Source organism: Anomaloglossus baeobatrachus, chromosome 11 (genome assembly GCF_048569485.1).
Source record: "Anomaloglossus baeobatrachus isolate aAnoBae1 chromosome 11, aAnoBae1.hap1, whole genome shotgun sequence".
Classification (NCBI taxonomy): domain Eukaryota; kingdom Metazoa; phylum Chordata; class Amphibia; order Anura; family Aromobatidae; genus Anomaloglossus; species Anomaloglossus baeobatrachus.
The window spans coordinates 180115625-180142587 of NC_134363.1; the positions used below are offsets into that span (position 1 = coordinate 180115625).

The 26963-nt window shown below is 45.2% G+C and overlaps 1 protein-coding gene across 1 annotated transcript; it reads left to right on the forward strand.

Moving 5' to 3' along the window:
* The first annotated feature begins 6489 nt into the window (after positions 1-6489).
* On the forward strand, positions 6490-17723 carry LOC142255999 (indolethylamine N-methyltransferase-like). Its single transcript, XM_075327475.1, has 3 exons — positions 6490-6659; positions 7468-7675; positions 17226-17723. The coding sequence occupies exons 1-3, from the start codon at positions 6509-6511 to the stop codon at positions 17647-17649; spliced, it is 783 nt and encodes a 260-aa protein (XP_075183590.1). The 5' UTR covers positions 6490-6508; the 3' UTR covers positions 17650-17723.
* The last annotated feature ends 9240 nt before the right edge of the window (positions 17724-26963 follow it).

The following is a 26963-nucleotide window of genomic DNA, read 5'->3' on the forward strand; positions in this document are numbered from 1 at the left end:
TGTATTTATATATATATACATATATATATATATATATATACACATATTTTTATATATATATATATATATATATATATACATATATATATATATATATATATATATATATATATATATCTATATATATATATATATATATATATATATATTAGATATTAGAAAAATGCTCCATATAGCCCAACGTAAATTTTTGTGGGGATGAGAGGACATAAAACCCCACAATTGGCACAAACTCAAACGCATAATATATGCTCGAAGAGCTTATAAGTGGAGAATGGACACAGGGAGAGAACACACAGGGGGTTACTCCTCTAAGAACCAGAAAACTCGATCCTCTTCCTTGGTGTCAGAGACCTCGTGTGGGGACTCCTCCTCCGGTGCTTCGGTGAGCTCCCCAACTGCAGCCAAAACGGTTGGAGCGCGCGTCAAGCAACGGGCCCGTCCACCTGCAGCCCATGGAAGGAATAAGCGGCAGGGGAATAGGTTGCAGGTAATTAATTTATCAACGCGGGTGCTCACTGGTGCTCAGGTGGAGGTCTTATCACGGGGTCTCACCTTCTCCCCTTCTAATCCCTTCCATCTATTTACAGCCTTGAAGGACCTCAACATATTCTCTTGTAAACTAATTTTAAAAAAACTTTTTCATAAGCGGAATACGGTGTCTGACAGTCAGGTGGAAAGGGATGCCATACAGAACCTAGAGGAGCTACTCCAGTAACAGGAGGCCCAACCTACAGGTACGTATGTTCCCACATATGTTGTTGCCAAAGTCTACAAAATTTCCCCCCTTGTCTCTGAATCCAGCTGTAGATATCTTCACTAAAATGGTATGTGATGATTTCAGGCAAATATCAACCAGATGCAAACGTGATAATTTGACACGGGCACAGAGAACAGCACTGGTTGAATTGCAGGGATATCCTGACATAATTATAAAATCAGCAGACAAGGGGGCAATGTGGTTGTTTTAACAGTAGACAAGTATGAACGGGAAGTACTGAGACAACTACGGAACAAGGAGACATATAAGAGACTCCCTTCTAGTCCATTGGTTGCATTTTCCAGTGAGCTCACTGTCATCCTGAGAGAGGCTTTTGAGAAAGGCTTAATTACCAGGAAAATGTCTGAAGGACTTTGTAAAAAATATCCTAGGATACCTACTTTCTATATCCTGCCTAAAATCCACAAAGACGCCCGGACGTCCAATAGTGTCCGGCATAGAGGGCTTGTGCGACCCCATTTGTAAATTTATAGATTACCATCTGAAACCTTTGGTCGAGACACTGCCCTGTTATGTCCGTGACACTACGGACGTCCTGCGGCGCATTGACGGTGTTTTTGTGGAAGACGACATGATCCTGGTGACTGCCGACATCGAAAGCCTCTATACGTGTATTTCTCATGAAGACGGCCTCAGAGTGGTCCGTTTTTCCCTCGAGATGTCAGGTCGGGATGGCGATATGGGCGAACTGGTAATTGAACTGCTCCGGTTTGCTCTGTCCCATAACTTTTTTGTATTCAAAGATGTCTTTTACCTACAGCAGCGTGGCACTGCCATGGGCGCGGCCTATGCGCCCTCGTATGCCGGCCTCTTCCTGGGTTACTGAGAGAGGCTGGTGTTTGGTGACGGGGTCCCCGAGCTTTGCGACCATGTGCAGTGCTGGTTGCGTTACATAGATGAAGTCTTTTTTGTGTGGCAGGGTAGTCCGGAGCAGCTTGACCAGTTCATGGGACAGCTGAACACCAATAAATTCAACATCAAATTGACCTATAAGAGCAGCAGAGGCAGGATCGACTTCCTGGATATTACGGTGGATGACAGGGGATCGATCCAAACGGACGTTTTTCTCAAGGAGACGTCCGTAAATGCACTGCTGCATGCGTCCTCGGCCCATAATCCATCTACAATTCGCGCCATTCCGACCGGACAATACTTGAGGGTGAGACGGATCTGCTCATCTGATACTATGTTTGAGGCACAGTCTGTGGACCTGAGAGACTGCTTTCATGATAGTGGATACAGCGGGAGAAGTATAAAATCAGGCTATAACCGTGCTAAAAAAAAACCTCCAAAAGCACAACTGCTGGTTAATACCCCAAAAAAATGTAAACAACAGGATGATACAGTGAGGTTCATTGGGACCTACAACCAAGAATGGGAAACAATGCGCCATATCATGAAGAGACATTGGTCAGTTTTCTTTACTGACCCGGTGTTGCCGGAGATACTTACCCAGAATCCGATGATGACCTCTAGGCATGCCAGAAGTCTGAAAGACATCTTGGTACAGAGCCATTACATCCCTCCTAGGGTCAATCCATTTGGATCTTGTGGGCCGACACAGGGTTGCGTCCCTTGTGGGCACTACCTGGCCTGCAGCAATGTGCTTCATAGCTCTACATTCCACTCCTCAGATGGATTAAAAAACTTCCACATAAAACAATATATCACGTGCGGTACCACACACGTGGTATATTTTGCTACATGTACATGCCCCCTGACCTATGTGGGGCTCACGTCCCATGAGCTCTGCATTAGGGTTAGGGAGCATGTCAGGGACATTGCTGCGGCAAAATCGGAAGTAGATCCAAGTGTTCTGAAAACACTGCCTAGACATTTTCGATCTCACCACTCCTGTGACCCCGCCAAACTCAGAATTAGAGGCATTGAGGCCATAGTGGGGGGAATCAGGGGTGGTGACCTCAAAAAACGTCTAGCATAATGCGAGACAAAATGGATTGTCACCTTGGACACTCTGGTTCCCAGGGGTCTCAACGAGGCCGTTAGTTATTCACCTTTTCTATAATATCATAAGACATATGCATTGTGCAGGTGTACATATGCACACGTGCAGTATTAATGTATTCTTACACTGATGAATTTTCTGTATATGTCTTATTCTTTTTCTCTATATTTGATTATGGCACTATCTCTATTTCCTGACCACTTGCATCCGTGATGCTTTTTAAATGTTTTTAAAACAAATTGCACTTTTTGTCTACCCATCTATCCCTGACACCGGAGACATTTACTTACTCATTTGTGCTTATAGGTTAAACCTGCTAATATCCATTACTGTTGGGAGTGTGATATGTGGTCCACATGGGTGAATAAAGATGCAATAGATTCTCCCATCACATGAAAATAACACCTCAACTCCCATATAAAGTGTCGCTCCCTTTGAAATTGATGATTGGTTACCTGCATTGTTGTACTCCTGCATATTGTCACATCCTCAGTGAGTCCTTGTGGTTCCTGTGCACGTGCACTGCCTCTCACGCCTGTCCTAGCTGGATCACTGCCGTCTTGCCGTCCCGCGCCTGCGCGGGAGCCATGGTGACACGTCCCTGCTCCCACGCATGCGCGGTTTGACGTGACGGCGGTGGTCTCGTGGGACTTGCCTGTGAGTCCGCGCATGCGCCGTTCCGGAGCTTCTGGACACAGCTGATCGGCGCGAGTATTCAAACCCGGTTTGTTGGGGTGGACGGTCAGAACGCCTCTGCCCTGATGAAGACTGAAAGAAATCTTTTCGAAACATACGCCTGCTTTTGGAGGTTCTTGCCCCTGTGACCAGGCTTGACCCTATCGCTGCCACCCACCTTTGGTAGATACATAATGATTCTTTGCATATGCTAAAATATGGTTGCGACCCTCAAGGGTTTCCTGCTCTGCTGGTATTAAGATAGAATGCATTAACATATGCACCTATGTACGGCTATATATATATTGATTGCCATTAACCCTGAGGCATTATGGAACCCAGCCTATGGTCCTGCTACTCTGTTGATTTTATGTGCTTTTAATATGGATGTTCACCTGCCGTATCTAATAAAACTGTCTATTTTTTGCACGCAATAACTCTTTGTCCTCGCTTTCATATATATATATATATATATATATATATATCTAATATATAAAGCTGAATGTGTGTGTGTATGTGTGTGTGTGTGTGTGTTTGTGTGTGTGTGTGTGTGTCCCCGGGATTGGCATCCGCACCGTCGCAGCTACGGCCACAAAATTTTGCACACTCACATTTCTGAACCCCGAGAGCGTCATAGGCTATGTTTTGAGGGGAAATTTTAACCCCGCTCTTTACAGTTATTCGCTAAAAAACCTGCCTCCATTAAAGCGAATGGAGCTCGGAGCCACAGTGCAGCCAGAACTTCAGAAGAATGCTCAGCCACGCCCTTATATGGAATCTTGGCGTGTCACAATGCAGCCAGGGAAAGAGACAGACACAGACAGGGTAAGAAACAGACACAAAGAGATAGACACAGACAAAGATACAGACTGACAGGGAAAGAGACTGACAGGGAAAGACAGGGAAAGTGACAGACAGGGAAAGTGACAGACAGGGAAAGTGACAGACAGGGAAAGTGACAGACAGGGAAAGTGGCAGACATAGATAGACAGGGAAAGTGACAGAGATAGACAGGGAAAGTGACAGAGATAGATAGACAGGGAAAGACATTGAGACAGATGGAGAAAGAGACAGACAGGGAAAGAGACAGACAGACAAAGAGAGAGAGACAGAGAGATATATACAGAGGGGGAGACAGACAGAGAATGGGAGAGAAACAGAGAGACAGTTACTATCCTGGGGAGCGCCAGGTGCTATGTTGTGAGGCGAAATTTTAACCCTGCGCGTTCCAATTTACCAATCAATTTTGCCCCTATCTACATAATGGGGAAAAAGTGAAACGAAAAGTGTTGGGGGCAAATTGACAGCTGCCAGATGTAAACAAGGGGGACTTAATGAATGAGAGCGATGGCGCCAAAGAGTATATACCGTACAGTTGCTAAGGTGGGGCCCCGACATGGGATACTCACCACACTCGGGGATATGAACACACACACACAATTCACCACACACTACCACGTATTTGAACACATATACCACCCTCAGCACACATCTCACCACACATACACCAACCTCACCACATAATCACCCTAAACACACACAAGTCTGGTATTATCCTTCAAATATAAAAATCTGATTAATAAGCAAACTACAAGAACAACAAATGTACCACATAGGAAATACGGCAGCTGTCAGTCACATGACCTGTCTATATGTGTATGTGTGAGCTAATATATACTGTCAGGGGGAGGGCTTTCTGTTGCCTGGAGATTTATCAGGCTGCCAATAGCAACCAATCACAGCTTAGCTTCTATTTTGCTACAGTTAATTAATCTGAGCTCTGATTGGTTAATATAGGCAACAATTTAATAATTACATTTCTATCTATTTGTTTTGTGGTGTTTGTGTGCAGAATACATTTATGTATTAATGTTAATACATTCTATTTTGTTAACAGCAGTTATTAACCCGGGCGAAGCCGGGTAGTACAGCTAGTATATATATATATATATATATATATATATACATATACACAGTATACTGCATATAAATCATTTCTATGGGATTTTAGAGGTATTTTTGCTGTTAGTGGATGATCCCTTCTCCTGATCATCATGTGCTGTCAGTGATTGTTGACAATGAATGACTTAAACATTAAATTAAATTAAACATTGTTCATTCTATAGACAAAGATGTCATGAGGCATCAGATGATTACATGATGTGGCTTCATCCACTTTTAATATTTTGTGCCTATGGGGCTTTGTGAACTTTACAAAGAACATTCTGAATATATTTTAAATCTAAAGAGTTTCTTGTATGTAATGAGCTATTCGGGGACAATGCCAAGGTGGTGGAGTGGTCATATGTTGTAGATGGTTTCATCAATGGGTTGGTGATATTTTATTATTGCAGATCATCCATGATTAGTATTCAAAAGACAAGGAAAAATGGTGGTTACTTGAGAAAAATTAAACACAACCATTATACCTAACATGATATGTGATAGAAGATAAAAATTCTCCTACAAAGAAGACCAAATACTGAAGAACTGATAGAAAAATAAGGGACAAAATAGTCAATAGTTCTATAATGATAAGAAGTGGAATGTAATTAAGAGATAAATAATTATTTTCTTTTTGTTTTATTTTTGCTGCTGCTTTTTTTTACATTTCATTTCAACAGCAAATCTTTGTTTTATGTGTCTGTATGACTTTTGCATTTTTGAATTTATTTATCATAGGATGGATTTATGGTACACGGATATATCATGTGTCAAATTATCTATTTACACTAAATAAACTTATTCCATTGGGAAGTAGAAAATCAAAGCATCTCACAATCAGTTCTTAAAACTCTACTGCATGGCCGATCATACTCTACTTTTGAGATCTCCCTGCAAACTGCCAAAAAAAGGTTGTGACTGATATGACGCAGGATCAGCTTTCCATCAGCTCCTGATCCAGCTTCATACATGCCTTAGGGACCTTTGATGTAAATATGTCATAGGTTGTTAAAGAGTCAAAAACATTCTCCATGGGAGTTTAGGATCACATGAACTCCATGTAAATTGAATCCTGCTGATTATATAAAGACCTTGAGCACCGGTGTAGAGGGAGTCACCCGTCTGTGATACAAGATTAGACAATGGATCCCTGTCCCTCTAAGTTCTATCCTGAACATGGCTTTGATTCTAGACAATGTCTTGAGCATTATTTTTCAGACGAATCCGAAATGAACTTGGCTGCTGATCTCTTGGAATTTCCGATTAAAAATCTTACAAAAACTTTCACTGAGGGTATGTATCATAACTTTTTTTTTACTGTATGCTTACTTGGTTTTAAATAACTTAAATATATGTCCTCCAAGGACACATATATAGTCCAAGGACACGCACTATAGTTATGACCAGAGGGACATGATTGATGTCCTCCATATTGCCCCATAAGAAAAAATAAATTCCAAAATAAGAGGTGTTTTTTCACTAGAACACACACCTATCAAAAGTACCATAGTATCCAATACGCATACATAGTGTTTGTGTACAAATCTCATAGACATGGCACCTCTCTAACCATTAAGAGGCAGCAATTCCCAGATAAGTATATGCAGTATATGAGCTCCCCTGTGCATCATCAGGGAACATCTGCACAAGTTTCGTGGCCTTAACATGGCTGCATTTCCGGTATTTGCTGTGTGATAACCGGCACCAGGTAGTTGTCTTATTTCTCGTGACCGCATTAAAACTTGAGTTTGGTCGTAAAGCTTTAACTGTTTGGGATAACACAAGTATTATAGAAATGGTAGAGTAAGTCTAACGAAACCGTCAGAAAACCATGTCACCTTTAACAATAAAGTGGTTTTAAGTAAGGTTACAACAGTCAATATAACTGATATTCCTGTTTTTCAGGGCTTTAGCTATAAACCCCCCAACCTTAATGTTTTTATTAACAATATATTTACAAATTAGGTTTAAAATTTCCCATTCAGTGATGAGAGATTTAATTTAAAGTGGAAGACATGAATATTTAGGAGATCTTTAATTACATTTGCAAAACTTTCAGCTGGAAATATGTTTTATTATTTGGATTTTTTGAATCCTGCAGGTCACATTAAAGGAGACGTCTTGATTGACTTAAGTGGTGGTTCCATAGTTTATCATTTATACGCCGCTTGTGACTTTTTCAAACACATCATAGTGATGAAAGTCAGAGACAGATGCATCATGGAACTGAAGAGATGGGTGGACGGACGGACGGGAGCGTTTGATTGGTGTCATGCTGCAAAACTTCATGTGGCCATAGAAGGAAAAAGGTGAAGTATTTTTCCAAATTTTAGGGAAATCCCCCTGTCATTGTAATTGTTGCTGTTGTATACGAGACATGAAGATCTATCAAAAGTATTTTTTACCTACATTAATTGTGCTTTTGTGTAATAATATTCTTTAAAATCAATTTTCAGAAGTCAGAAAATGCTACTTTTATCCAAGTTTTCATTCATGGGTGCAGTAATTGTTGGTGGGCAAAGAAGGGCTCTGTTTTCATTACATTTGGTCTACACATTGGAGATATAAATTCAGAGTTTTTGTGGTGGCCCAATGTGTATAAAAGTAGAGATGAGCAAACCCCCCGCCGGCTTGGCTCGCCGAGCTGAGCCGAGCAAGAAGTGCGCTTGTGAACCTTTATCAAAGCGAACCTGGTACCTTTAAATTGGATGACCTCCTGACAACAACCCCGTGACACCTGGAAGTGCTGGTGTCATAGTGGTGTCATCAGGAGGTCATCTGAGTTCATGTCACGGCACACACACTGCTGGGTACTCACTGTTGATGCTGTCCCCCACTGATGCTGATGCTTCTGAGTCCATGAGTGCTACATCGGCTACAGAGTCGGTACTGTTTAAATCCCAGTGGCTAGAAGGACCTTTGCTGAGGTCATGCCCATGTGATCAGAAGGGGCAGGGCATCTGCTAACATAGCTGATACGAAAAAGCAACATTTTTTTTCCAAGTCCACCTGGGCATGGAGTTGATTATAATAGAAGCAGATAGTCTGGGGGTAAGCCCTCCAGATGAGGGGATGCAGGGGAGCGAAGCCCCCCTTTCATGATTATAGTGGCTAGAAAAAACATCACCATGCCACCAACAAACTACACTCATTAACCAAACCGGTTAGGCCCAAGGTCCTTCTAGCCAATGAGATTTCCACATCTGTTTTGCAGCCCTCCTGTCACCATGCATCCCTCCATCACTGTACAACAGCTCCTGTTGCCCTGTATCCCTTCATCCCTGTACAACATCTCCTGTCTAGAGATGAGCGAACTGGCCGTGGTTTGGCTTGAGTTCGGTTCGCCGAACGGACGTCTCGTTCAAGTTCAGTTCGGCGAACGTTCGACGAACGGAACTCGAACCGCATGGGAAACAATAGGAGGCAATCACAAACACATAAAAACACACATACAGTTAATAAACATTGCCATAATACTTACCAGTCCCCGCGATCCCTCCTGCACTCTGTCTCCTGCCGCTATTCCATCCGATGATCGCTGAATCCTCCCGGTAACCAGCAGTGCCAGCAGTGATGCAGGACCTATCGTGACGTCAAAATAGCCATGTGACCAGTCACGTGCCTGTTATCTCATTGGCTACAGACTGGTCACATGACTATGACGCATCATGTAGGACCTGTCATTGCATCTCTCTGTTACGCTCCAGCGATCCCACCAGCAACCTGACCTGGCAGGGATCGCTGGAGCGTCGCTACATGGGTTGCTGGTGAGCTGTCACACAGGCAGATCTCACCAGCAACCAGTGACCACAGCCCCCAGCCAGCAGCATGTGTGGAAGCGATGCTGCGCTTGGTAACTAAGGTAAATATGGGGTAACCAACCCGATATTTACCTTGGTTACCAGCGCACACCGCTTAGCGCTGGCTCCCTGCACTCCTAGCCAGAGTACACATCGGGTTAATTTAACCCGATGTGTAGTCTGGCTATGTGTGCAGGGCGCTGGCACTGGCAGCGTGAGAGCGGCGGACGTTGGTAACTACAGTAAACATTGGGTAACCAAGGAAAGGGCTTCTTGGTTACCCGATGTTTACCGTAGTTACCAGCGTCCGGAAAAGCCGGGTCCTGACCAGCTGACACAGCCGGTCAATCACGGAGATCACCGTTGCCATGGCAACGCGCTTGGTAGCGGTGACGGGGACGTCCTGCTACCAGCACGCAGCGGCACCGGAATCACGTGATCGGAGCAGCGTTGCTATGGCAACCCGTGCCACCGCTTACAGCCGGGAGCCTGTAGTCACTCTCACAGAGTGATTTCTGCACGGAGCACAGCGTCTTCCCCCATGCAGCTGTGCTGTCTGATGGAGCAGAGCTGCATGTGTTGAAGGGGAAAGAAGACAGAAGAGCAGGATCGTGGAGGGGTGACAGGGGGTAATAAAGATGGAGTCTCTAATGTGTCTGTGTATTTATTTCTATTAAAGTATTTTTTCTCTGTGTAGTGTTTTTTTTTAACCCTTTATTGGAGATTCTTAATGGTCGGGTCAAACGTGCCTGACATTAAGAATCTCTGGCTTAATACTGGCTAGTAAAACAAAGCCAGTATTAACTCATGATTACCCAACAAGCCACCCGGCTCCAGGGCTGTTGGAAGAGTTGGATACAGCGCCAGATGATGGCGCTTCTATGAGAGCGCCATTTTCTGGGGAGGCTGCGGACTGCAATTCACAGCAGAGGGGCCCAGAAACCTCGGGCTAACCTCTGCTGTGGATTCCAATCCCCAGCTGCCTAGTTGTACCCAGCTGGACACAAAAATGGGGTGAAGCCTACGTCGTTTGTTTTTTTTTTTAATTATTTCATAAAATTCATGAATTAATTAAAAAAGGGCTTCCCTATATTTTTAGTTCCCAGCCGGGTACAAATAGGCAGCTGGGGGTTGGGAGCAGCCGTACCTGCCTCCTGTACCTGGCTAGCATACAAAAATATGGCGAAGCCCACGTCATTTTTTTTGTAGTTTTTTGGCAAAAAAAATAAAAAATGCTTCCCTGGATTTTCCATTGCCAGTGAAGGTAACACCAAGCAGTGGGGGTTAGCAGCCAGTAGCTGCTTGGATTACCCTTAGCTAGCAATACAAAAAATGCAGCGGGAGCCCATATATTTTTTTTTAATTATTTATTTAAATAACTAAAAACAAAAAGGGCTTCCCTGTATTTTGATTGCCTGACATGATGGTGCTGTAAAAATAAATCTTTAAAAAAATGACGTAGCGCTCCGCGGTATTTTTGATTCTCAGTGCAGATAAAGCAGACAGCTATGGGTTGCCACCCCCATCTGCCTGGCGTTACCTTGGCTGGCAATCAAAATACAGGGAAGCCCATTAATTTTTTTTATTTAAAAAATAGTTTAAAAAAAAATGATGTTGGGTCCCCCCATTTTTGATAGCCAGCTAGGGTAAAGCAGACGGCTGTAGCCTGAAAACCACAGCTGGCAGCTTTACCGTGGTTGGGGATCCAATGTGGAGGTCACCCCAGGCTCTTTTTTTATAATTATTTTATAAATAATAATAATTACAAAAAAAAGTAGGGTCCCCCCAAATTGGATCACCAGCCAAGGTAAAGCGGACAGCTGTGGTCTGGTATTCTCAGGGTGGGAAGGTCCATAGTTATTGGGCCTTCACAGCCTAAAAAAAGCAGGCCGCAGGCACCCCAGACGTGGCGCATCCACTAGATGCGCCAATCCTGGCGCTTCACCCCAGCTCATCCCGTGCCCTGGTGCAGTGGCAAACGGGGTAATAAATCGGATTGATACTAGCTGTAAAGTCACCTGAGATCAAGCCCAGCAGTTTGTGATGTCATGGCGTCTATTAGATACCCAACATCATAAACTGTCAGTACTAACAAAAACAAAAAATCGACAAAAGAAATTTATTTGAAAGAAAACTCCCCAAAACATTCCCTCTTTCACAAATTTATTGTAAGGAAAAAATGGGAACGTATCCCCCATTTTCTAGGAGTGCAGACCCTCCATGTGAGGAGTGTGGGTGCAATGAATCTGCACCCAGTCTCCCCGGGTCCACAGCAGCAGAGTCCATGTCGTAACGGTTGCTACCAAAGCTGCAATGCCCTGCTCATGAGGTAAGGGCATGCCTAATCAGGAGAACTATTCTACATTTCCAAATATTGGTATTTGCTGATATTATTGCTATTCCACCTACTATATATTGGGGATAGGATCTTGAAGATGGAATACCCCTTTAAGTCCAGTTATCCAGCTGAATGAATACTAAACAACAGAGCTCGCTATTTAGATGTGTTTTCTTGTGGCGTATAACGGACTCTCATGTTTGGTAGTCGTTCAGCAGGGCAACTATAAAATCAAATGCCTCCATTTGGAAATGTAGTATATTGCTCTCCTGATCAACTGTGTTCCTTTCCTCATGAGCAGGGCATTGCAGTAATAACAATACTTTATTCATTTATATAGCGCTATTAATTCCACAGCACTTTACATACATTGGACACACAGTCCCCATTGGGGCTCACAATCTAAATTCCCTATCTGTATGTCTTTGGAGTGTGGGAGGAAACCGGAGTACCCGGAGGAAACCCACGCAAACACGGGGAGAACATACAAACTCCTTGCAGATGATGTCCTTGGTGGGAATTGAACCCAGGACTTCAGCGCTGCAAGACTGCAGTGCTGCTAACCACTGAGCCACCGTGCCGCCCATTTAGCTTACAGATGCAAAACCACCACTCACTGTGTCTGAACACAGGAACTTGAGCTGACAGACGCTCTGTGCATGCAGCAGCGTCTATTGTGAAGGAGAGGGCCGCGGGGGATCAACGCTGCACAGGTACCGTGGGACACCGGGGAACACCGGTGGGGTTATAGGGGGTGACCTGGCAGGGCCTGGGGAGGAGTTTTCTGTCACATGTGCCATGCCAAATCAGAGGAGTAGGGTGAATGCGGCCGGCGCGCTGCTGTGTGCGCGGCCATCTTGGATTTCTGGGAGGGCATCAGGGGGGGCACTTTGGCGACACCGGGGGACCGGGTAGGAGATTTATCATGTTTGTTCATGCCAGATGGGAGATAAATAATTTTTTACCGACACTGTCATTTACTGTAACGTGATCATCGGTGTACGGTGTATACCTGTGATCACGTGAGCGGGGACCGGAAAAACCATCCTGAATCATGATTTCCAGGGTTTCAGCTACGCCTGAAACCCCGGAGATTTTCTGATGCTGGGGGCGCTATTCACTTATTTCTGCCTGCTGTTTATAAACGGTAGATCAGAATAAGGCTACATTAACAAGACCGATCCATTTTTGCGGTCTGGAAAAAACAGTCCGTTGTTTTTCACGGGTGCATCTGTGTGGCATCCGTTTCCGTTCCGTAGACGGTCCGTATGTCATCTGTTTGTCATCCATGTGCCTTCCGTTTTTTTTGTGTACTGCAAAAAAACTGAAGGAGGGAAAATACATAAATTTACCCAGGATCCATAGCTTCAACCTACATGAGGCGGTCACATGTTCACTCCAGTGCCATTTTCTACTGCTTTTCACAGCGTAGAGCGCTCTGGTGATTTTACAGTGCTTGTACACTTCATATCAGTCTTTTCTGTCATTATAATGGCAGAAAGACACATAATGTCCCACTCTCCTGCATTTTGTAATTTTGCACCCTTTGGTGCCTTTCATGTGGCACTAAGGGGTGCTTAGCTTTGTATTTAGCCAAAAAAATGAAAAAAAAAAAAATCGTAGGGTTCCCCCTAGTTTTGTAGCCAGCTAGGGTAAAGCAGACGGCTGCAGCCTGCAGACCACAGCTGGCAGCTTCACCTTGGCTGGTAATCCAAAACTGAGGCACCCCACGCTGTTATTTTAAATTAAATAAATAATTTAAAAAAAAAAAACACGTAGGGGTCCCCCGAAAATTGGATCACCAGCCAAGGTAAAGCAGACAGCTTGGGTCTGATATTCTCAGACTAGGGAGGTCCGTGGTTATTGGACTCTCCCCAGGCTAAAAATAGCAGGCCGCAGCCTCCCCAGAAGTGGCGCATCCATTAGATGCGCCAATCCTGGTGCTTCGCCTCAGCTCATCCTGTGCCCTGGTGCGGTGGCAAACGGGGAAATATATGGAGTTAATACCAGATGTGTAATGTCACCTGGCACCAAGCCCTGGGGTTGGTGAGGTCAGGCATCTATCAGATACCCGACATCACCAACCCAGTCAGTAATAAAAAAAAATAGACGACAAACACATTTTAATTTGAAAAAAAAATCCCCAAAACATTCCCTCTTTAACCAATTTATTAGAAAGAAAAACAAAACCAGGTCTGCTGTAATCCAGGGGGTTGCCATGACGATCCACACTGTCCCAGTCAATGAAGAGCAGGATGTTCCCCATTGGCTGGGAGAGCAATGCAGTGAACTTAGCTAACATCAATGGGTCAGCCCAGGTCACTGCAGGGGATGACAAGTGCTGCTGTCAGCGAGGTACATTACCTGCGCTGATCTCCTGCACACGGACTTCAATCATCTTCACAGCCAAGTATCGCGAGCGGCCCATGATGTCACCGCTAGTCAGTCTCGGGTCGGAAGCGAGAGAAGGTGATGTGACAAGCGGCGGCCATGGAGGACAGTGACAGCGCTGAGGTCGGGACTTCATCACCGCAGGTAAGCCGAGCGGGACCATGTGTGCAGAGTGCCAGGTGGGCGGAGCCTAGCAGGGTAATGTGTGCAGAGTGCCAGGTGGGCGGAGCCTAGCGGGGTAATGTATGCAGAGTGCCAGGTGGTTGGAGCCTAGCGGGACCATGTGTGCAGAGTGACAGGTGGGCGGAGCCTAGCGGGGTAATGTGTGCAGAGTGTCAGGTGGGCAGAGCCTAGCGGGGCGATGTGTGCAGAGTGACAGGTGGGCGGAGCCTAGCAGTGCCATGTGTGTAGAGTGCCAGGTGGGCGGAGCCTAGCGGGGTAATGTGTGCAGAGTGACAGGTGGGCGGAGCCTAGCGGGGCAATGTGTGCAGAGTGACAGGTGGGTGAAGCCTAGCGGGGCAATGTGTGCAGAGTGACAGGTGGGCGGAGCCTAGCGGGGCAATGTGTGCAGAGTGACAGGTGGGCGGAGCCTAGCGGGGCAATGTGTGCAGAGTGGCAGGTGGGCGGAGCCTAGCGGGACCATGTGTGTAGAGTGACAGGTGGGCGGAGCCTAGCGGGGTAATGTGTGCAGAGTGTCAGGTGGGCGGAGCCTAGCGGGACGATGTGCGCAGAGTGACAGGTGGGCGGAGACTAGCAGCGCCATGTGTGTAGAGTGCCAGGTGGGCGAAGCCTAGCGGGGTAATGTGTGCAGAGTGACAGGTGGGCGGAGCCTAGCGGGACAATGTGTGCAGAGTGACAGGTGGGCGGAGCCTAGCGGGGCAATGTGTGCAGAGTGCCAAGTGGGCGGAGCCTAGCGGACGATGTGTGCAGAGTGACAGGTGGGCGGAGCCTAGCGGGGTAATGTGTGCAGAGTGTCAGGTGGGCGGAGCCTAGCAGTACCATGTGTGCAGAGTGCCAGGTGGGCGGAGCCATGTGTGCTGGTGGCGGAGTGTGAAGTGGATGGAGCCTAGCGGGGTCATGTGGTGCTGAGGACGTCAGTGTCGTGGACTGTATGGCTGGGGACAGGTGAGTCTGTGTGTGTGTGAGTGTTTGTGTGTATGTATGTGTACATGCCGTGTGCAGGAGGGGGCGGAGTGAGCTGAGCGGGGAAGTGTCGGCTTCCTGCACAGTAACTAGGATAAATATCGGGTTACTAACCAAAGCGCTTTGCTTGGATACCCGATGTTTATCTTGGTTACCAGCTTCTGGCAGGCTGCCAGCAATGGCTCCTGCACACTGTAGCTGTAAAAAGCCCTGCTTTTTGCTGCTAGAACCGTTCTCGAACGTAACTAGAACTATCGAACTTTAGCAAAAAGCTCGAGTTCTAGTTCGATCTAGAACAGCCCCCAAAATCACTCGAACCGCGAGCTGGAGAACCGCGAACCGCGCTCAACTCTACTCCTGTCACCCTGTATTCCTCCTTCTCTGTACAACACCTGCTGTCACCATGCATCTCTATGTTACTTCTCTTGTCACTATGTATCCCTCCATCCCTGTACAACACCTCCTGTCATCGTGTATCCCTCCATCACTGTACAACACCTCCTGTCACCATACATCCCTCTGTTGCTTCTCTTGTCACCATGTATCCTGCCATCCCTGTACAACACCTCCTGTCACCGTGTATCCCTCTGTCGCTGCTACTGTCACCGTTTATCCCTTTGTTGCTGCTCATCTCCTCCTGTCAGTGTAGCCACAACCCATCTGCTACATCTGACAATCACAACGAGCAAAATTAAAGGGGACAGCATGCTGTTTTTTTAAATTATTTATTTAAATAGTTAAAAAAAAAAAAGCTGCATGCGGTTCCTCTTATTTTGATACACAGCGTAAATGTGTGCATGTCTGGGCGCTTGATTTCAAGTCTTCTACCCCTTAATGGATACTAAAGCATCCAATGAAAACCAATGAGTTCTAATGCCGTGCTAATTAATGTGAACCCCTTCCTGCCAGGTGCCTGTTTATAGGGCAAGCTTAGGAGCTGAGTCCTCCTTATTAGGGGTCAGCAAGCACTACCATGCTCAGGTGTTCAGTACTCATGAGCAGGTTGTCTTCTCGGACAGTTTTGACTTGTGTACCGAGCATAATGGATGTCTATGGGAAACTCGAGCATTTTTCCAGAAGATCTTGCAGAAAAATGCTTGAATTTCCCATTTACTTCCACTATACTCGGTAATCGAGTGCAATCCATCTGAGAGTCCGACCTGCTTCTTTTGAGTAGTGAGCACCCAAGCATGGGCGGCACTCGCTCATCACTACTCTTTACAAATGGTATATACTGGCTGTTGCACTTCTGGCATCTGCACACTAAAGAGACTGGAACAAAAAGTAAAAAAAATATTTAAACCATAAAAAAAACAAAAATTCAAGTCACTTTTCATCTTTTCCACTTTAAAAATGAAACAATAAAAAAACAAATAGACTTACTATCATTTTGATAATAAAAGTCTGATATAGAAAAATCTCAAATTATTTAATGGTAAAAGCTTTGAAAACAAAAAATGTGAAACTCCAGAATTGCTATTTTTGTTTTCAGTAAGAGTTAAGGAAAATTAAAATGTTAAAAAGTGTAAAAAAAATAGTTTGAATCATGCCCTTTCTTAATAATAGTTTAAAAAGTATATTTGATAAATGTGCAATTTATGAAATGCATAAAACTATATTTATTCATAAAGTAAAAAAAAGTTTTAAAACTATTTAACCTAAATAAGAAAAAAATAAGTAAAGGTAATCAAAACATTTTATCTACCACAAAATGGTGCCAATAAAACATAATTATGCCTACAAAATACAAGTCTTCACTAACTTTACGGGTCTCAGAAAATGTTTACACAAGCATTTTTTTAATGTAAATTTCAGATTTCTTTTCTCTACTGAAATAAAAAGAATCTTTACGAGTTTCGTATTGTTATAATCATACTGGCTTGTAGATGCATGTTCCCAGATCCCTTTTACTTCACAATAAATGTCATAAAAGCAAAACAAAAAATATATTAAGTTGTTTATTTTTCACCAAATATCAGCTCTTGGAATTTTTTCCTGATTTTTAGTACATATTACGATTTAATGAATGGTGACGTTCAAAACTACAACCTGTCCCACAAACAAATTCTCACTCAACTCTGTCCACAGAAAAAAAATAATTGTTGGAAAGGGGAGGAAAAGCAAATATTTAAAAAAATTGACTGTGTTACAATACTTACCTTAAATTAATTTTTCTATCTCTTTCAGTGAACATTTTCAGGACATAGAAGAAAAAGTGAGATCGGCCGCTCAACATGTTGTGAAATGTGATTTTGCGAAAGAAAATATAATAGATCCTATGGTCTTACCTCCAGCAGATTGTATCATGACTTTTTGGCTTATGGGTATAATCAACAAAGATCAAGATGAATATGTGAGAAATCTCGGGAAGATGTCAAGATTGCTGAAGCCTGGAGGACACATTATACTAAGTGGGATGTTAGGTACAACATATTACACAGTTGGGAAAGACAAACTCCGTGCCATGAATTATGATGAGGATTTTATAAAGAATGCTCTGGTTAAAGCAGGTTTTGTTATCGATCACATTGATGTTAAGGAAAGAACGGCTGTGAGTGATCTTATTGACTATAAGCAAGTTATATTCATCGCAGCTCACAAGGAAAAGTAGATCTGAGTAGAAACGTAATTCTTGTCCATTTCTAGAATTTCTTAGTAAAGCTTTAAATGAGGTTTCATCAATAATGATATTAACCTGTATATTTTCTCGAAACCATGATGAACAGATATTCTCAAGTTGTCTTTTGAGTAACTCAGAGCTATGCAATCTCTTTACTTCTTAATTGCTTGGGAGGTGGGCACTACTCCGTAAGTGTCAGTTCTGACCAAGAGCTCCTATTGCTGCAAAACTTTGACCAGGCCAAATGTTACAATTCTGACCACTGTCACTTTATGAGGTAACAACTCTGGAACGCTTTAATGGATTCTGGTGATTCTGAGACTGTTTTTCATGATGCATTGAACTTCATGTTAATGGTAAATTTAGGACGATATTTTTTTGCTTTTGTTTGGGAAAAAATTGGAAATTTTATGAAACTTTTTAAAAGTTTGTAATTTTCAAACTTTAAACTTTTATGCCCTTAAACCAGAGACTTAAGGCCACTTCACACATAACGAGATCGTAAACGAGATCGTTACTACGTCACAGTTTCTGTGACGCAAGAACGACTTCAACTGCGATCTCGTCACGTTTGACACGTACCAACGATTCACCCCCTGCTGCGAAATCGTTGATCGATGCCGAACAGCTTGGGCCATTTCTGGCTCATTGGAGTCCTGCTGGGCTGCATGAATCTGTATGTTTGACACCCTATTAACGATTTCGTTGACGACCTAGATGAGATGCACGAAGGCGTGTTGTTGCGTCCCGTTTCCGCGCCCCTCTCTGCACCGATTGGTTAGCTCCAGGTGCAGGTGCGGCTTCGATCCGAAAAACACACCAACAAAGCGACCGGGTACAATGGACGAAGGAATCAGGGTGGAGACGCAGGTTCTATCTCAAATCAAAGCGCAAAAGAAGTGACAAAGGGTGACGCGATCCAAAATTTAACCGCTAGATACGCCCCCTGCATGCCCAATCAGAACGCAGTATTGGCTGCCAATGAAAGCGGAGGGGGGTATGGAAAAGGCGACACAAATGCACGCCTACGTGACTCACTGCATTTTACTACGCCCCTAATGGGATTGGAATCGTTAACATAGTTGCTGTGTGACAGGGTCCCAGCGATTTGAAAGATCGTTATACGGGACGCATGCTCGTTCATAAACTCGTTATGTGTGACACCCAACATGCGATTTCAACAACGACTCATAAACGATCCAGAAAGTGTGACGTAGTAGCGATCTCGTTCACGATCTCGTTATGTGTGACTGGACCTTAAGTCAAACAAAATAGTTAATAAATTACCTTTCCCACATGTCTACTTTACATCAGTGCAATATTTGCAAAACATTTTTATAGGAAGTAAGAAGGGTTCAAAGTTCATCAGCAATTTAATATTTTTTCTATAAAATTTCCAAAACCATTTTTCTAGGAACCACATGATATTTGAAGTCACCTTGAGAAGCCTAGGTGACAGAAAACACCCAAAAGTGACAGCATTCTAAAATCTGCACCCCTCAAACTACTCAAAATAACAACAAAGATGTGTATTAACCCTTCAGCTGCCTCACAGAAATTAAAGTGATGAGGATAAAAAAAATATAATTTTACCTAAAAATGTTGCTTTAGAACCAATTTATTCGCTTTTAGAAGAAATAACACAATATAATAGACTCCAACTTTGCTACCCAGCTTCTTATGAGCGCACTGATAACCCACATGTGGTCAGAAACCTCTCTTTTGACAAATGGGAGGGCTCAGAACAGAAGGAGCAATATTTGAATTTTGCAATAGAAATAAGGTTGAGATAGATTGCGGGCACCATGTTGCATTTGCAAAGCTCCTAAGGTACCTAAACAGCAGAAACCTCCCACAAGTGACCCCATTTTGGAAACTAGACCCCCCCCCAAGGATTTTATATAAGGATATATTGAACATTTGGAACCCACAGGTACTTCACAGAATTTGATAACATTAGGCCGTTATATTGAAAATTTTCATTTTTTTTCACAAAAATGTTGATTTAGCACCAAAGTTCTCACTTTTTAAAGAGGTAACACCGCAGTTTGTTACCCACTTTCTTATGAATGCAGTGATAACCTACATGTAGTCAGAAACCTTTGTTTGGCAGAATAGGAGGGCTCGGAATGGAAGGAGCAATACTTGAATTCTGGAAAGCAAATTTGTCTAAAATATATTGCAGGCACCATGTTGCATTTGCAGGGCCCCTAAGGTACCTAAACAGCAGAAACCCTCCACAAGTGACCCCATTTTTGTACTTGTACTGTACAACATAGTGTTTTGGATGCAGTGAAAAGACTGCATCCAAAATGCTGCAAACTCTAATCGCGAACATGCAGACTAAAAAGCTAGGATGGATAGACAGACAGATGTAAAACACATAGATAATATCCAACTCCCCTGCATGTTCTAAGCTGGCACCCTTTAGTGACTTTCATGTGGCACTGTTTAGCTTTGTATTTAGCCAAAAAAATAATTTTAAAAAATAACGTGGGGTCCTCCCATTTTTGACAGCCAGCTAAGGTAAAACAGCCAGCTGTAGCCTGCAGACCGCAGCTGGCAGCTTCACCTTGGCTGGTGATCCAATTTGGAGGGCACTCCAGGCTGTTGTTATAATTATTTATAACAAAATTATTTAAAACAGGGGGCCCTCCGGATTATCAGCCACGGTAAAGTGAACAGCTGTGGTTTGGTATTCTCAGGGTGGGAAGGGCCATTGTGATTTGGCCCTTCCCAGCCTAAAAATAGCAGTCTGCGCCCACCCAAGAAGTGGTGTATCCCTTAGATGCGCCAATCCTGGCGCTTTGCCCAATTCATCTCGTTGCCTTGTTGTGGTGCCAAATAAGTAATATATATACCAGCTGTTATATCACCTGGCATCAAGCCCTGGGATTATTGATGTCACAGCGTCTATCAGATTCCCAACATAACTAACGCCGTCAGTAATAAAAAAATAGATTAGAAAAAAATGTATTTGAAAAAAGTCTCCCCAACACATTTCCTCTTTCACTAATTTATTGGAAAAAAAATCCGGTCCGCCCTAATCCATTTTGGAGGTCCCACGACAACTCTGTGTTCCAGGTTAGAGGGACATACTCAGGGAACGTATCCCCCATTTTCTGGAAGTGCAGGAATGTGAGAAGTGTGGGTGCTGTGACCTGAGAATACTGCACTCACACTCCCCAGGTCCAACCGAGGGCAGTGTGAGCTGCAGTAACATCACTTCATACAGGGAGCCAGCTGAGAGCTGCTCTGCTGACATTTTTTCTGAAGACAAGGAGACGGAGGGGTCGCGGGGGATCAATGCTGCAGGAGGTACCGGGGGACTGGAGGAGACTGGGGGAGTGACAGAAGGTGACCTGAGAGGACCTTTCTGTGTTATCTGACATGTCAGATGTCACAGAAATCAGAGGAGGAGATGAATGCGGAAGGCATGTGTTATGGGGGGCTGTCTGATAATAAAACCTAAAGGAGTATCAGACAGTCAGGGTCCACCGTGCAAAGACTCTGCTGCAGACTATGGCAGAGTGCAATACCTCTGTTAAACTCACAGAGGAATATAATTAGTAAATAAGGCAATTCCTCCCTTACTTGGAGGGTGTGTGAAATGGTCTCTGTTAATAATCACAGAGCGTCTACTCTCATGCATGAACCAAGAGGACTGAGCACCGTGCGGCGTGCGTCAGGGTCTTATATAGACTCTGTGCCTCATCCAAGATGGAGGACACCACAGCCAATCCGCTGCCAGAACGACAGGAATGACGTCATGCTGGCCTATCACCGAGCAAAGCGTCACAAGCACATGACCAGCGGCCAATCGGCATAGTAGGTGTCAGAGACATGTGACCACGTGTCACAAGCACATGACCAGCGGCCAATTGGCATAGAAGGTGTCAGAGACATGTGACCTCGTGTCAGCGATGATGTCACCCGCACATGTGCAATGGCTCCAAGATAGGACTTAGTCTCCAGCGCTTGCACATGTGCAGTAGCAAGAAATCTGGACATAGTCTCCAGTGCTCGCACATGTGCAGTAGCAAGAAATCTGGACATAGACTGCAGTGCCACAGCAACTGTAACAGTACCTCCCCCTCAAGGGACCCCCTCCCGGTGACGCAGGTAATCGGCAACTAAGTCGGGAGCATGGACAGCCTCCTCAGGCTCCCAAGAGCGATGTTCCGGGCCATAGCCCTCCCAATCTATCAAGAAGAACCTGCGCCCTCTAACCATCTTAGAACCAACTATGGCTCGTACCTCATAGCTAGAGCGAGAGGAATCAGAGGCAAGAGAGTGCACTTCATGAGCGTGAGGTAAAATAGCCTGCTTTAGCAGTGAGACATGGAATTTGTCATGGATCCTAAGATGGACGGGTAACTTCAATTGGTAGACTACATGATTTACCTGTCAAAGAACCTCATAAGGACCCAGGAAGCGAGGAGCAAATTTGACAGAGCTCACTCTAAGTCTCACGTGTTTTGCAGAGAGCCACACAAAGTCCCCCGGAGAAAAGACAGGAGCCGGGCGACGAAACCGATCGGACACCGTCTTCATACGGTCCTTAGCTGCTTGGATCGACTCTTGAGTCCGATCCCAAACCTCTCTGGCATTAGTTGCCCAGTCGGCCAAAAGAGGAGGAGGTGCAGCAGCGGGAAACAGTACCGGTACCCTAGGGTGTTGCCCATTATTGAGTACGAACGGTGTCTGCCCAGTGGCCTCAGCCAGCGAATTGTTAAGGGCAAATTCTGCCCAGTGTAGGAGGGAGGACCAGTTATCGTGGTTCTCAGCAACAAAGTGTCGAAGGTATATAATCATGGATTGATTGGTACGCTCAACCAAACCATTGGTCTCTGGATGGTATGCCGAAGAGAGATTCAACTCAATTTGCAGAAGGCTACAAAGATCTCGCCAGAAACGGGAAGCAAATTGTGGGCCTCTATCACAAATGATATGATCTGGCATCCCGTGAAGCCTAAAGACATGCTTGAGGAATAGTTTGGCTAGTACCCTGGAAGATGGGATTCTCGATAACGGTACGAGATGAGCCATCCGGGAGAAATGGTCCGTAATGACCCACACAAATCTATGTCCCTGTGAACATGGAAGATCACCCACAAAGTCCATGCCTACCACCTCCCATGGTCTATCTGGCACTGGTAAAGGATGCAAGAGCCCAGCCGGTCTCTGCCGTAATGGACGGTTGCGAGCACACGAGTAGCAGGAACCGACATATCTCTTGACGTGGCTGGCTAAGTGTGGCCACCAATACCACCTCTCCAGTAACTCTCGTGTCCGCCTAATACCAAAATGCCCACCCACCTTTGAGGTGTGGGCCCACGACAGTATATCATTCTGTCGATCAGGCGGAACAAAGGTCTTGCCTGATGGGATTTGGTCTAACGTCACAGGGGAGAGCGTATGAAAAACCCTGGAGGGAAGGATAAGACGAGGTTCGTCAATCTCTTCCTGGGTAGAAACCATAGAGCGAGACAGGGCGTCTGCTTTGTTATTCTTACTCCCAGACAGATAGTTGATGGAAAAGTGAAAGCGGGAGAAAAACAAGGACCAGCGGGCTTGGCGAGGATTCAGACGCTGAGCGATTTGTAAGTACGTCAGATTTTTATGGTCTGTATAGACCAGGAAAGGATGTTTCGCTCCTTCCAGCAAGTGACGCCACTCCTCCAAGGCTAATCTCAGGGCGAGCAGTTCCCTATCCCCAATGGTATAGTTTCTCTCTGCTGGTGAAAAGGTTTTAGCAAAGAAGAAACACGGCCTTTTTCTACCTGCACCGTTCTTTTGATACAAGACGGCACCAGCACCCACTGAAGAGGCATCAACCTCCAAGAGGAAGGGCTTATTCTCATCGGGTCTTTGAAGAACGGGAGCAGTTGAAAAGTGTCTTTTTACTGCCTCAAAAGCCTGAGATGCCTCAGTAGACCAGACTTTGGGATTAGCACCTTTCTTAGTCAAGGCCACCAAAGGGGCCACCAAAGTAGAAAAATGGGGTATGAACTGCCTGTAATAATTTATGAATCCTAAAAAGTGTTGAACCGCCTTCAAGGAATGAGGTTCGGACCATTCCAGGACAGCAGAGAGCTTCGCAGGATCCATAGCCAGACCCTCTTGTGAGATAATGTAGCCCAAAAAAGTCAAGGATGACTGCTCGAATACACATTTTTCGAGTTTAGCAAACAATGAGTGCTCCCTTAAACGGGAAAGGACATGAACGACATCCTGATGATGAGTCTCCAGATCAGGAGAAAAAATCAGGATGTCGTCCAGATACACCACTACAGAGGATAACAGTAAATCCCTGAACACATCTTTTACGAAGTCCTGAAATACTGTGGGTGCATTACATAAACCAAAAGGCATGATGAGGTATTCATAGTGACCGTCTCGGGTGTTAAAAGCGGTCTTCCATTTGTCACCCTCTCGAATTCGTACCAAGTTATACGCACCTCGCAGATCCAACTTCGTAAAAACTTGAGCTCCCCTCAGTCTGTCAAAGAGCTCCGAAATTAAAGGTAACGGGTATTTGTTCTTTATTGTGATTGCGTTGAGACCCCTGTAATCTATGCAGGGACGCAAATCACCCTCTTTCTTCCGAGCAAAGAAAAACCCAGCTCCCGCGGGAGAGACAGACTTACGAATGAACCCCTTCTCTAAACTCTCTCTTATATAGGTCGACATGGCCTCCGATTCAGGTATCGACAGGGGGTAAACCCTGCCCTTAGGTGGAACCGAACCTGGGATAAGGTCTATGGCACAGTCATACGGCCTATGGGGTGGAAGAACCTCAGCACCCTGTTTGGAGAACACGTCAGCGAAATCCAAATAGGGTGTAGGTATGGGAGAGAGATCAGTTGATGCAACCGCCACGACCTTAGGTGGTAAGGGAAGACATCGGGACTGACATTTCGAACCCCAACTAATAATGCTGTCGGACTCCCAGTCAATGTGAGGAGCATGAGTCCGAAGCCATGGGAGACCCAGAAGGACGTCATCTATACCCTCAGGCAAAACAAGAAAAGAAATCTCCTCTATGTGACCCTGAGACAAGGAAAGGCGCAAGGGAACTGTCCTCAATGTAATGGAGTCAGACAACATAGTTCCATTAACAACACGGACAGGAATAGGCGCCTCTAACATGATAGAGGGAATATTGTGTCTCTTTACAAATCCTGAGGACACAAAAGTCCCGTCAGCTCCGGAATCCACAAAAGCCATAATAGGCCATGTATTCTCAGAGAATGAGAGCTGACCTGGGATACTACACTTAGAGAGTGCAGAAGACGTCTCTAGTAACCCCTCTAATGGTTACTAGGCCTGGGAGTTTCCCTGACGGCTAGGACACTTGTTGGCATAGTGCCCAGCCTGACGACATACGTAACATATAGGAGGACCAGACTTGCGTAGTCTGGAGGACGTATGACCTAACTCCATAGAGTGGAAGATGTTTCAGATGCTGAGGAAGATGGTAGTGGACCCTCAACAACTGGAATAGCCCGATGCTTAGGGCGTGAGGAAGAGACCTTGAGTCTACGTTCCCTATGGCGTACATCGATCCTCGTTGCTACTGTGATCAAGTCTTCCAGAGAAGCAGGGACCTCACGAGTAGCAAGAGCATCCTTGACATAGCCTGCCAACTCTCTCCAGAAGATAGGAATCAACACCTTCTCTGGCCAATCTAGTTCTGCCACCAGAGTTCTAAAAGCAATGGCATAAGAACTAGTGGATAACGAACCCTGAGATAGATCTAACAGTTCCAGGGCCGCATCATGGGTAACCTGCGGACCCATGAATACCGCCTTAAGAGCATCAAGAAAGTCTTGATGTCTTAGAGTAACAACATCAGAGCGCTCCCATAGGGGAGTCGCCCATTCTAAGGCTTTGTCCTGAAGTAAGGAGATGATAAAGCCTACTCTGGACCTCTCCATAGAGAAGCGAGAAGAGTTGACCTCTAGGTGTGTCTGACACTGACTAATGAAACCACGACATGATCTGGCATCGCCAGAATATCTGTTTGGCAGAGCAAGTCGAGGATCATGTGCAGATTTCACCATGGTCTGAGGTTTATCCTCTATACTCTTGAGCCGTGACTCAAGTACTTGTATGTAACGGTGTAACTGCTGATATTCTGCCATAACTGCCAGACCCTTGGCTCAGTCCTAATGTTACGGGGGGCTGTCTGATAATAAAACCTAAAGGAGTATCAGACAGTCAGGGTCCACCGTGCAAAGACTCTGCTGCAGACTATGGCAGAGTGCAATACCTCTGTTAAACTCACAGAGGAATATAATTAGTAAATAAGGCAATTCCTCCCTTACTTGAAGGGTGTGTGGAATGGTCTCTGTTAATAATCACAGAGACAAAGGCAGTGAGTGTGAAATGGCACCTACCTAGGTCCGTTCCTCTAGTGGTGCCAGGAGACGGACAGCAGCGTAAGCCGCACAAAGCTCCTACCTGCGTTCGCTCTACTAGTGTGCGAGGACACGAACCACTAGATATGGCACCTGCCTAGGTCCGCTCTTCTAGTGGTGCAAAAGAGACGGACAGCAGCATAAGCCGCACAAAGCTCCTACCTCTGTTCGCTCCCCTAGTGTGCGAGGATACGAACAACTGCCAGACGCAGTATAAGGAACGTTACCCTAGCGGCAACGTCCACCTACGAGTAGAATCACAAGGCCCAGCCGGACCATGTGCCTCAGGCACCTGCCTATGTCCGCTCCCCTAAGAGGTAAGGATACGGACTGCAGCCGAAGCTGTAAGGTATAAGAACGCTACCCTGCCGGTAGCGCTCACCTAGCATACACAGAGAGATGCCTAGAGGAACGTGCACAGAGCGTCTACTCTCATGCATGAACCAAGAGGACTGAGCACCGTGCGGCGTGCGTCAGGGTCTTATATAGACTCTGTGCCTCATCCAAGATGGAGGACACCAGAGCCAATCCGCTGCCAGAACGACAGGAATGACGTCACGCTGGCCTATCACCGAGCAAAGCGTCACAAGTACATGACCAGCGACCAATTGGCATAGAAGGTGTCAGAGACATGTGACCACGTGTCACAAGCACATGACCAGCGGCCAATTGGCATAGAAGGTGTCAGAGACATGTGACCTTGTGTCAGCGATGATGTCACCCGCACATGTGCAATGGCTCCAAGATAAGACTTAGTCTCCAGCGCTTGCACATGTGCAATAGCAAAAAATCTGGACATAGACTCCAGTGCCACAGCAACTGTAACAGCATGCCATTCATGCAGTGGCCATTTTAGCTCATCGGGAGGGAGACGGAGGGAGG